This window comes from Giraffa tippelskirchi, chromosome 2 (assembly GCF_054371585.1).
Source record: "Giraffa tippelskirchi isolate mGirTip1 chromosome 2, T2T-mGirTip1v1.2.pri, whole genome shotgun sequence".
Classification (NCBI taxonomy): domain Eukaryota; kingdom Metazoa; phylum Chordata; class Mammalia; order Artiodactyla; family Giraffidae; genus Giraffa; species Giraffa tippelskirchi.
This window is the reverse complement of record NC_137276.1, coordinates 103242068-103254603: the sequence shown is the minus strand read 5'-3', so window position 1 is coordinate 103254603 and position 12536 is coordinate 103242068. Positions and strand designations below refer to the sequence as shown.

At 42.8% G+C, this 12536-nt stretch overlaps 1 protein-coding gene across 5 annotated transcripts in view; it reads right to left on the bottom strand.

The window, feature by feature from the left end:
• Nucleotides 1-361: 361 nt before the first annotated feature.
• The window catches only part of CPNE4 (copine 4), a 635297-nt gene continuing 623122 nt past the window's right edge, over nucleotides 362-12536 (bottom strand). For all 5 annotated transcript variants that reach the window (XM_081569846.1, XM_081569842.1, XM_081569843.1 and 2 more), the window contains exons 15-16: nucleotides 5489-5725; nucleotides 362-969 (exon numbers count right to left, since the gene is read on the bottom strand). In XM_081569846.1, the coding sequence (XP_081425972.1) occupies nucleotides 835-969; nucleotides 5489-5725 (372 nt within the window). In that variant the 3' untranslated portion in view covers nucleotides 362-834. The remainder of the gene's footprint in view (nucleotides 970-5488; nucleotides 5726-12536) is intronic.

The following is a 12536-nucleotide window of genomic DNA, read 5'->3' as shown; positions in this document are numbered from 1 at the left end:
CTCTCTGAGGAGCCACACCACATGGCCATTTTCTGTGGACAAGTCTCCACTCTCATGGGTCTATTGAAGACTCTTTGAGGTCACACCTAAGGATTGACATAAACATGGGGCCTGAATTGGCATCACCTGGGATTCTGTTATAGCTGCTTGGATCTTGGGCTCACACAGACCTATTGCATTACAGTCTAAACTTTAACAAGATCCTCTGGTGAACTGCATACACAAGGAAGTCTAAGAAGTGTTGGACTGGGTGCCCCAGCCCCACTTTAAGAAGATCACCTCTAGCTGGATAAACCTCTTCTTCAGGGGAGACACCATTCCCAGCAAGGAGGAATTATTGATGACAACAGCAAAAACAGTATGGGTTTGTTTTTTTTTTAATTTTAAACATGCAAAATACAGTCCATGCATCTGCCATTTTAAAAAGTCTCTCATCCTGTAGCAGATAAAACCAAATATGTTTTGGCTATCAACATTCAAGAAATGTTTCAAAATGCTTTACAGTGTAAAGATAATAAGAAATTTAGCAAAATTTCAACAAACCTGTATAAAAAACAGATACAGATAACTTTTTATTTCAAGGCAACATGCTGTAATGTAAAGAGTAAGTTATAATTATCTGTGTTTCTTTGTAAAAAGTCTTTAACAATACAAGGGATTAACAGATCCAGGCCTCAGGGCTACACATGCAAAAAAAATTGTCAGTTAGTTAAAAATCACCAAAACGTGCTATTTTTAAATGTATATTTGTGTGTCTTTTTAAGTACAGGAGTAATAGAAGTATTAAATATTAGCAGGAATAGTATCTGAGAACTCAGTAAAAGTGTGTACAGTTCATGGAGCCAGTGTCAGGGAAGATTCATACATTTCTGATGAACATTTTGGCTTAATCCCTTTGCCATTGTAATAGTCCACGACTTGGTTTGGGACTTCAGCCAACACGCTCTTTGCCAGGGCAGCTGGAGATGCCTGCAGGGAAGAAGAAATCAGTGTGACTCTGGCACCTGGTCGAACTAATCTGACCCAAATCAGCCTAAAACACTTGAATCCTGCTCTGAACAGCAGATTTCATTCACTCATTCATTTATTCATCATTCATTCTGTACTTGTCAGCATCTACTCCAAGCAAGAGTTGTCAGATTGTTGGAAAGTGAGCCTTTAATTTCATAACTATGGTTTTTTCATGTCTCAAAATATAGAACTATTCACATCTGAGAATGGGTGAACATTGGATGGTAGGGAGAACTGCCTTGCAGTTTTGCGTTTGAATTACATTCGAATCCAGACACCTATTTATGTTCCAGGCACTCTGGGAATGTCCGTAGTGTCTGTGGTTCTTGCCATTATGGAAGTTACAGTCGTGTGAAGGGCTTCCTTGGTGGCTTAGACGTTCAAGAATCTGATAGCAATGTAGGAGATGCAGGTTTGATCCCTGGGTTCGGGAAGATCCTCTGGAGGAGGAAATAACAACCCACTCCAGTATTCTTGCTTGGAGAATTCCATGGACAGAGGAGTCTGGTAGGTTACAGTCCATGGGGTAACAAAGAGTCAGACACAACTGAGTGACTAACACACACACACACACACACACACACACACACACACACACACACACACACACACACAGTCACATGAGAGGAGCCTGGTGGGGCCAAAATGAACCCTCCCATGAGGCAGAACATGATCCATGCCACAGAGCAGCAGATCCATCACACGTGAACTTATTAGAAACTAAGATCCTTAAACCCATCCCAGAGCTAATAAATCAGAATTTGCGTTTTAACTCAATGCCTAGGTGACTCCTACGCATATTGAAATTCGAGAAGCACTGCCCTAGGGAGTCACAAACACTGTGTGACCAGAGCACAGAAAATCAAGAGAGTAAGTCATCTAAGAGGAGATCACAGCAGGTTCCAAGAAGAGATAGCGTTTAAGTTGGGTATGTTTTGAAACAAGGAGAAGGAGAGGACTGGCGTTTGATCATTCTAGGGACAGTGAGTCATCTGATGGGGCTCTGAAGGAAGTGCGTATTAGGGATGCAGGATTGGCTGTGCATTCAGCTGGAAAATGAGCTTGTGGCTGAGTGATGGAATGTCTTGAATACTGCGCTAGTTTATGTAGCCTTTCTTCTATCAGCATTATAGACTCTAAGCTTTGGGGCAGAGGAAGGTGGAGGCTGACATTCTGCATGGACTCTGGACTCATGGTGCTGGGCCTGACCTCTGACCCTGGCACTCACTATTAACTGCCCAGCCCCTGGGCAAGCAAGATTGCCTGAATCTCATTGTTAGCAATTACTGCAGAGGTTGAGAACTTGAGGCAGAGTGAAATGTTTGAGGTCCCTCAGGAAAAATCCTGAAGGAAAAAGGGCTGGCCTAAATGCCAGGTGACAAGGTTTCTAGCTCTTGCCTTCCTTGTCACTCAGCCATTCAACTTTGCTAAGCCCTGATGTTTTGAGACAGGAAGGAAAGAACTGGAATTCATTCTACCTCAAATATTCTAGGTGGCTCAAAATGCAAGAGATCTTAAAAATTTCAAAAACAGTCTGAAAATACTGCTTCTAAAGTGACTGCTCACATTTTGAAGATGTCAATATGTTGGCCATTGGCATCCATTAATACTCTTTTATTTTATAAATAGCTGCTCAGGTGTGTTAGATCATGGCCAGCTTGTACACTGGGGAAAACACAAGGGTCATTTCCTTCCTTTTCTCTCTGGTTGTTGCTCACACAAAGGTTAGAAAGATAAAGACTTGATTTCCCAGTCTTCTTGGCATGTAGGGATGCCATGTGACCCAATTTCATTATTTGAGACCCAAGTGAAGTTTCCTGGGGGTTGTTTCTTGGAAAGCTCTTCAACAGATATCATCAGTTCTACATCTCTTTTCCCTTCCTTTTTACCTTGAACTAGAATGTGATTTCTAGAGCTTTGGCAACCATTTTATCATTATGAGGGAGTAGCAAAAAGAATCTCTAAGTGGTACTGACACTATTGAATCATTGAAAAAACTAGCCAGTAGCCACTAGCCCCTAACATTTAGTTACATGAGAAAAGAAAAGTATATTTGTACTTACATAATCAATTTTGGCACTCTTTCTATTTTGCTATACTAGATATGTTTGATTATTCTTCATGTGGGGACTATTCCTCTGCATCATAGGATGCTTACAAGCCTCTCTGGCCTCCACCTACCGGATGCAAGTAGGCGTCAAAAACGTCTCTAGCCATTGCCAAATTTTTCTGGTGAGAAAAATCATCCTTGGTTAAGAACAACTCATGTGATCCACTGTGATACGGGTTTGCTGTTATTTTAAGGCAAAAACATTCCTGACCAGTGTGTCAAATAGAACTTGCTTGGGTGATAAAAGTATTCTGTATCTATGCTGTCCAATGTGGTAGTCACTAGACACATGGTGTCTCTGAGCCCCCGTGATATGGCTAGTGTGACTGAAAAACCAATTTTTTAATTTTAATGAATTTAAATTTAAATAACCACATGTGGCCCTTTGCTACTGTGTTGGATGGCACAGCTCCCAATGATTCTCCTGCTCTTTGCACATCTGTACTGGTGGTTCTGGTGAGAAAAGACTGCTTGGAGGTCCTTAGGTTGGGAAAAGGAAAAAAATATGAAAGTAGCTGGCAACAACAGTAATAACAGCTGCGTTTATTAACCACCTACATGTGTCAGGCACTAGGCTGAGCTTTATATAGGCCTTTCCTCTAATCTTCCAAAGTGTGTGTCATTTACCCCATTTTACAAATGAAAGTCTGCGACACAGAGAGGTTAAGTGCCTTGAGTCACACAGCCCACAGCCTCTGCCTGTCTGAAGGTCTGAGTTACTTTGCAGAGCAGAAAAAGAGAGGCAATTCACGGGTTCCTGGCTGTATGAAATGATATCAGCACCTCATCTTGTGCTTTATTTATGGTTTATTGAATTCAGAGTAGATTAGTTTGGATAATGAAATGGTTCTCAGAATCTAATTTGAAATTCAGGAAGATAAGGTGGGTGTTGAGCTCCTGGTGCTCTGCTCTGTGGTCCACAGGAAGCTAGGACCCTGGGGCAGAGGGACAGCCAGCATACCCCCTTCCTGGCCCCATTAGGCAGTTCCTTATTGCAGGTGTCCCTCGTCCCCTCCTGCCACCCCACCAAGGTCTGCCTTCTTCATGCCCCAACTCTGGCCACGTCTCTGAAGTTTTGTAGTGACAGGGTAGCTCTCCTCAACCACCCACAGATCACATAGGGGGACACTTGTGTTCCAACTGGGCAATTCTCCAGTAAATTCCTGGAGGAGGTTGGGCCCATGGCTCCTCATCTCACTGTGGTCACAGTGCAAGCACGCAGCAGGCAGTCCATAAGTGTATGAGGGAGAGCAGGGGCCGGAGCGAAGGCTGCAGCCCTACATGGCAATGAGGCACATGTGTGTGTGTGTGTGTGTGTGTGTGTGTGTGTGTCTGCAGTGGGTAGGGAGAGGGTGGTTTGGGGAAACTCTTGAACCCCTCATCACTCAGGCGATATTGTGGGTAGTGGTCACTCCTGTGGTACTTGTGTCAGCTGACAAGATGGGGCAAGACATTACAGTCTGGAAGAACACCCTCTAGCAACTAGCTTCATTGATGGACACAACTGTAGGGGCTTCAGCTCCAGCACACCCCGACTTGACAAAGATGCCCCTCCTTGCTGTCCTGTGCAGACATCTTAGGGGCTTGAAACCTCCCCTTGGGAAAGTTGAACATAGGCTACAGTAGCAGAGGTACCCTTCCCCAAGGCTTACTGCTCACACTTGTGGCAGCTTTCACAAGGGGCGTGGAACGAAAGAACACAGGGGACTCTATAACACAGCAGGGCTCTTCAGGGCCACCACCGACCCAGAGGGAAACTTCGTGTGAGTCAGAAAAAAAATTTCTTTTTAAACCTATTGGTCATGAACCAGTTTTGAGTCTACCTTGGCAAACTGATTCCAGCTTTTTCCCCTACTGATCACAATCAACTGTTTAATATTATCCTTTAAACTAACTTTGTCATCTTGCTGGTTCTTTCATTACTGAATTAAATAAATCTTTGATGCTGCTTATTATATATTTATAGAGGATTTAGGATTTTATCATCTTGAAAACATACTTTGCCAAGGAAAACACAGGCTTCTGCCAGGGCACATGGCTTGACAAGGAGAACTGAGGCTGCATTTCAGCTTCTCTTTACTACTTCAGCCGGTCACCCTTGAACAGGAAACAACCTGTCCAACTGTATATGCCAGCCTTGGGTACACTGAAGACCCTATATTATGTAGATGAGGCCAAGTTCAATGAAAGGTTGGCTACATAGTTAGCATGACTCCTCATCCATAACTCGATGAGTCAAGCTTTACATGTCCTAGCTGGGAGGTGGCCTGGCCCAGGCAGGTACAGCTGGCATTGCTTCCCTACCAACACTGGTGGAAAAATGGGGGGTTTCTGCTCTCCCAAGGGAAGCCCCCAAAATGTGCGTACGTGTTTGAAGTTCCTGAAGGGCACGAACTGGACGATGTCACGGAGGACAGGCTCTCCCTTGGGTGATCTCAGAATCCCATCATCACCGTCCAGCATCTGCATGTCGCTGAAGTCTGCGTTGCCTACTCCCACGATGATGACTGACATGGGGAGGTGGGAGGCATGGACGATGGCCTCCCGTGTGTCGGCCATATCTGTGATGACCCCATCAGTCAGAATCAGCAGGATGAAGTATTGCTGCCATAGGTCGAACACCAGGAGACAATGGGGACAGAGAAGTGGGGGAGACAAGGACAAAGCCAGTTACACACTCAGGTGGCTCCAGTGCACACTGACCACAGCAAAAGTGATGACTAACTTTTCCTGAATGCCTGAGTTTACAGCCCTAAACACCAAAGACTTAGGATGAATGGAAGTTAAAGGCCAGCTCAGTAATTGCAAGTAAATCCAAATAATCACCTTGCTGCTAAGTCACTTCAGTCGTGTCCGACTCTGTGTGACCCCATAGACGGTAGCCCACCAGGCTGCCCCGTCCCTGGGATTCTCCAGGCAAGAATACTGGAGTGGGTTGCCATTTCCTTCTCCAATGCATGAAAGTGAAAAGTGAAAGTGCAGTCGCTCAGTCATGTCCGACTCTTAGCGACCCCATGGACTGCAGCCTACCAGGCTCCTCCGTCCATGGGATTTTCCAGGCAAGAGTACTGGAGTGGGGTGCCATTGCCTTCTCCAAATAATCACCTTAGTGATGTTTATAAAGCACAGGGTATAGACAGAATAGTAGAGGAGTAAGGGGGCTGGTTTCAAAGCTTCGTTTTCTGAGATGGTGGGAATTTTCCCCTGAATTCTCTGGGTCTCACCCTTTTCATCTCTCAAGTGAGTGGTGGAGCTGGATCATTTATAGGGTCCACTTCAGATTGGAGATTTGCAAGTCTAAAGTGTAGCTGCCTAATTTATCCACCAGCTCCATGTGACTACTGAGGCCTTGAAATGCCGTGAAAGCAATGGAGAAACAGAATTTTAAATTTTATCTCATTCAAATAAATTTAAATTTAACTTTAAAAATAGATACCTGATTGATTTACTGGAAATCTTTTAAGTATATTTGCACAACTATAAATATATGAATCTAGGGGACATATGTGTACCTATGGCTGATTCTTGTTGATGTTTGACAGAAAACAACAAAATTCTGTAAAGCAATTATCCTTCAATTAAAAAATAAATTTAAAAATATGTGAATCTACTTTCTCAATTATCAATTTATTGAATCTGTATAAGGATCAAGTATTCTTGATGATAATTTAGCATCCAAATTGAAATGATTTAAGGATAAAATACACACTAGATTTTGAAGACTTAGTACAAAAAATAACTTAAAATACTTTATTAATAATTTTTATATGGAGTACCTCTTAAGATGATGGTTTTAGTTATGCTAGGTTAAATAAAATATGTTATTAAAATTAATTTCCCTGTTTCTGTTAGGCTTTAAAATGAGACTACTGGAGAATTTAAAATTTCTGCACACCTCCCATTGTATTTCTAGAGGACGGCACTGCACTAAAGCCCTAGGAGAGGTGACGATTGTGGGCTCTCCTTCTTTAGATCGTGTGCCCTGGACTGGTGAGTGGCCTGCAGGTGGCTGCCCTTCTCCAAGGATGGGGGTAGAAGGCTCTTACTGCTCTAAGTCATGGCTGAATAGGCTGTGGGAATTTCACCTGAGACGGAGACTGGACAGGAGGCTCCATATTCACCAACACAGGGAGGGCTAGGGAAGTGCTATGGGGTCTGAAGAGGGAAAGTTCAAGGAGGACCCCAATGTCCTTAGTTGTTAGAGGCATCAAGACAGCCTCTAGGATGAGAGGGGATTCAGGAATGAGGTTACTGAGATGCTGCTCACACCAAACTCTAAAGAACTTTTAATGTAACCTTTGCAATATGCTCATCTACAGGGAATAAATGTGGGATGGTGAAATCACTCCCAGTTGCCACATTTCAAAGGAGAAAGGCTAGATAGAAAATCACATGTTGAACACATCTGGTTTTGAGAATCACACTTAAAAGGTTGCATACAGGGCTGGCAGTGCTAAAGAGTTCCCATTTTTCTCTGTGAATATTTTTAAACAAAACAACTCAGTCAAAAATACAATTGGAGAGAAGAGAAATTCATACTATGATGAAGACAGACACGTGTCCTTAACACTTTTCATACAGTTTAATATATAGAGACAAATTCTGTTCCATGTCTGCCAATTACCCACCCCTAGTTCTACTGAACTATGCCAAAGCCTTTGACTGTGTGGATCACAATAAACTGTGGAAAATTCTGAAAGAGATGGGAATACCAGACCATCTGACCTGTCTCTTGAGAAACCTGTATGCAGGTCAGGAAGCAACAGTTAGAACTGGACATGGAACAACAGACTGGTTCCAAATAGGAAAAGGAGTACGTCAAGGCTGTATATTGTCACCCTGCTTATTTAACTTATATGCAGAGTACATCATGAGAAATGCTGGGCTGGAAGAAACACAAGCTGGAATCAAGATTGCTGGGAGAAATATCAATAACCTCAGATATGCAGATGACACCACCCTTATGGCAGAAAGTGAAGAAGAACTAAAGAGCCTCTTGATGAAGGTGAAAGAGGAGAGTGAAAAAGTTGGCTTAAAGCTCAACATTCAGAAAACTAAGATCATGGCATCTGGTCCCATCACTTCATGGCAAATAGATGGGGAAACAGTGGAAACAGTGTCAGACTTTATTTTTTGGGCTCCAAAATCACTGCTGATGGTGATTGCAGCCATGAAATTAAAAGACGCTTACTCCTTGGAAGGAAGGTTATGGCCAACCTAGATAGCATATTTAAAAGCAGAGACATTACTTTGCCAACAAAAGTCCGTCTAGTCAAGGCTATGGTTTTTCCAGTGGTCATGTATGGATGTGAGAGTTGGACGGTGAAGAAAGCTGAGCACCGAAGAATTGATGCTTTTGAACTGTGGTGTTGGAGAAGACTCTTGAGAGTCCCTTGGACTGCAAGGAGATCCAATCAATCCATCCTAAAAGAGATCAATCCTGGGTGCTCATTGGAAGGTCTGATGTTGAAGCTGAAACTCCAATACTTTGGCCACCTCATGCGAAGGGTTGACTCATTGGAAAAGACCCTAATGCTGGGTAGGATTGGGGGCGGGAGGAGAAGGGGACGACAGAGGATGAGATGGTTGGATGGCATCACCGACTCGATGAACATGGGTTTGGGTAGACTCCGGGAGTTGGTGATGGACAGAGAGGCCTGGCGTGCTGCAATTCATGGGGTCGCAAAGAGTTGGACATGACTGAGCGACTGAACTGAACTGAACTGAGTTCTACTGAGGAGAAGGCAATGGCACCCCACTCTAGTACTCTTGCCTGGAAAATCCTATGGACGGAGGAGGCTGGTAGGCTGCAGTCCATGGGGTCACGAAGAGTCAGACACGACTGAGCGACTTCACTTTCACTTTTCACTTTCATGCATTGGAGAAGGAAATGGCAACCCACTCCAGTGTTCTTGCCTGAAGAATCCCAGGGATGGCAGAGCCTGGTGGGCTGCCGTCTATGGGGTCGCAAAGAGTCAGACATGACTGAAGCGACTTAGCAGCAGCAGCAGCAGTTCTACTGAACAATTTTTAAATTCATTTGCGTTATCACTTTTCATCCATACCTATGCTTTTGGAGTCTTATACATTCACAGAGAAAGTGGCCTGGGAGTTTGGAGGAAGGTTTTAATCAGGGAAAGTGATTGAGGAGCTAGGGAGGTACAGGGAGAAGGGGCCAAAGGAGGCAACTTGGTGGCTTAGGGATGGATGAATGTGATGTAGGCCATACCAGGGCCATAAATGACTCTTTGCAGGATGCGCCTTGCAGGCTACAGGTACCAAATCTGGAAATTTCTCCTGATTCCTGAGCAGGTGGCCTTGTGAGTGAATCACACTTGTGCACCCCCACCATTCACTCCTCACCCTCCCCTAACTCCTGTCTGATCTGATCTTCATGGTTCAGGGCATGGATCTCCCCTACCTGTCCCCTACAATACCTCCAGGAGTGAACAACCTGACAATCACACCACCACATCGAGGAATTTAGAGTTGTCATTGTCTAGATCGAGCGTTGGGAAAATATTTTCTGTAAAGTGGCTATGATAAATACTTTAGGCTCTGTGGGCCATAATGGTGTCTGTGGCAATGACCTAACTCTGCCTGTTAGAATGAAAATAGCCATGGATATTACTTAATAGGAATGTGCATGGCAATAGAAATGTGCATGGCTGTGTTCCAATAAAAGTTTATTGAGGGACACAAGTTTGAATGTCATATAACTTTTGTGTGCCATGAAATATGATTCTCCTTTTGATTTTTTTCAACCATTTAAAACTGTAGAAGCCATTCTTAGCTAACTGAAAAACAGGTTGCAGAATGTTGCTGGCTTTTCATTTAGAGCAGGGATTCTTTTTTTTTTTTTCAGTGTTTTTTAATTAATTCTTTACTTCTTTCTCATTTGCCTTGATTTCTTCTTTTGAATTTCTTTTTTTTAATTGAAGGATAATTGCTTCACAGAACTTTTTTGGTTTCTGCCAAACATCAGGATGAAGCAGCCATAGGTATACATATGTAACAACCTAGAGAGGTGGGATGGTGAGGGAGGTGAGAGGGAGGTTCCAGAGGTAGAGCAGGGATTCTTCACCTGGGCTTGCAGACTGTTGAATTGAAAGAATTCAGGCCATCTGTGCAGTTGGGGTAAATTAAAGTTCTGTTTTCACTTACCTTTAACTAAAAATGTATCATTTTTCAATTCTGAGTATAATCAACAAATAAAATTGGTTTTAACTGTACTTGTGACAGTCACCAATAGAAATCACAGAATATGTTCCTGTTATAATAGAGTGTATCATTTAATATCATTCAATATTACTTGGAAATAACAGAATTATTAGACCAGCCACTAATTCTCATAATTTTAATTTATTGCTATATTTATGATGCTTCTATGTCACATTTAAAAATATTTAGTATTTAAAAATATTTAATATTTAGCTGCATTTCAACATAATTGGTTTATTTTATAATACACATTTTATTCTGTGCATTTAAAGGCCATTCTGAGGAGGGGGTCCATGGGCTTCACCAGCTGCTAATGGTGTCTATGGATCAGAAAGGGTTAAGAAGCTCTGGTCTGAAGAGACTGTCAAGATTCTAGACCTGATCCTTCCAGGTTTAATCTAGCTAAAGGTAATAGGCTGCAGACTGCTGGATCGAAACTCGGATGGAAATTTCCAATAAAGCTTGCAGTAACAGTTGCTTCCAAAGTCAGGCTAGGAAAATGCTCATGGGTGAAACATTATGGTCTGAATGTACTTGAGGTCCTGTTTAAATAAGGAGGCGACTTTTTCTTTCCAGAAGAGTTTTATAAAACTGGGGAGAAAATCCTATAGCCACAGATTTCCTGACACCACTTGCCTACAAGGTTCAAGGTTAGGACACTTAGCAATCAGTGATAACAAGGGGACCTGGACCACACTCTGTTTAAGACAACAGAAACTGTGGGGGAAAGCATCAGTGTTCCTGGCATACAGGAATGAGTTATTTGAGAAGATGTGGATTAGATTCTTCCAGTACTGTTTTCTGATCTGTTCTTTCAGAGCAGACCTACCTGACCCTGGAGCAGTAAGTGATGCCCAAAACCTCATTCTGGTTTCTATTAATCCAGAATGCACACCTATGTCAGATTCTCTTTACTTTTGTGAGTGTTGGTACCCTAGAGAGGCTGAGATAACTCAGTTCTCAAACTGGGCTCCATGGAGCCCTAGGGATGCCTTGGATCCTCTTAAGGATAAAGCAGCTAAGGAGAATAGACAAGTGTGGACTGCACCCCTTAGCCCAGATTCAGTCAGAACAGTCTGTTTTCTTAAAATCTATGTTTGGTTTCTAAGCAAGATATTATTTGAAGAATTTGAGGTTCTGGTGATTTAAAAGGGGTTAAAATAAATGAAATACTGATCCTGTCCAACCCTATCCCTAAACCTTGCATCTGTGAGGATTCAGAATTCCTCCAAGGCCTCTTGGGTTTGGTAAGATGGAGCTTCTATTGACTTTGACAAGTGTGGTCTTCAGAGTGGTGTCAGGAGCAAAGTTTGGGTGGTATGGGTAGAGGCACCAGTGGAAAGAGAGATGGAGATGGTGAGTATGGGCAGTTCTTTCAATGAATTTTGCTCAAAGAGAGTAAAATAAGGGACAGTAGCTAAAGGGTAGAGTGGTGTCAAGGGAGAGCTTTGAACTTAAGCAAGAGATATTACAACATGTTTTATTTGCTAATAGGAATGAGTCTTCAGTAGAAAGAGAAATAGATGATAAGGAGAGAAAGGGAATGCAAGTACGAGGTCAGTGTTCCTGGATAGTTGGGAGGTGTGTGCTGCAGTGCACAGAGCAGACACCACTGTAAGATGGGACTATGTCCAGCCCATCCTGACATGAGGGATGCTGAGAACACAGGCAGAGGGCGTGGGGGAAAGATGGCTCACATAAGAAGGTGAGGCAGCAGTATATCATGTTCTTTATGCAAATCCAGTGTTGTAGAACCCAGGATAAAATCATAAAGAAAATTTCAGACATCATTAATATTCTGCTAAATCTGAAAAAATTTCATAAAACCATAAAAAGGGACATAATGATGGTATTGAAAAAAGATACATAGAAAAATTATTATATTATGGTAATACATGTAACTCTAATGTAATTAGACTTCCCTGGTGGCTCAGATGGTAAAGCATCTGCCTATAATGTGGGAGACCTGGGTTCAATCCCTAGGTTGGGAAGATCTCCTGGAGAAGGAAATGGCAACCCACTCCAGTATTCTTGCCTGGAGAATCCCAGGGACAGACAGAGTCTGGCAGGCTATAGTCCATGAGGTCACAAAGAGTCAGACACAACTGAAGTGACTTAGCATGCACACCACGTATTAGGAAAAAAACCAAACTCTGGCCTTTCAGCTTTGGTTTGCATTTTTCTTAAGAAAACC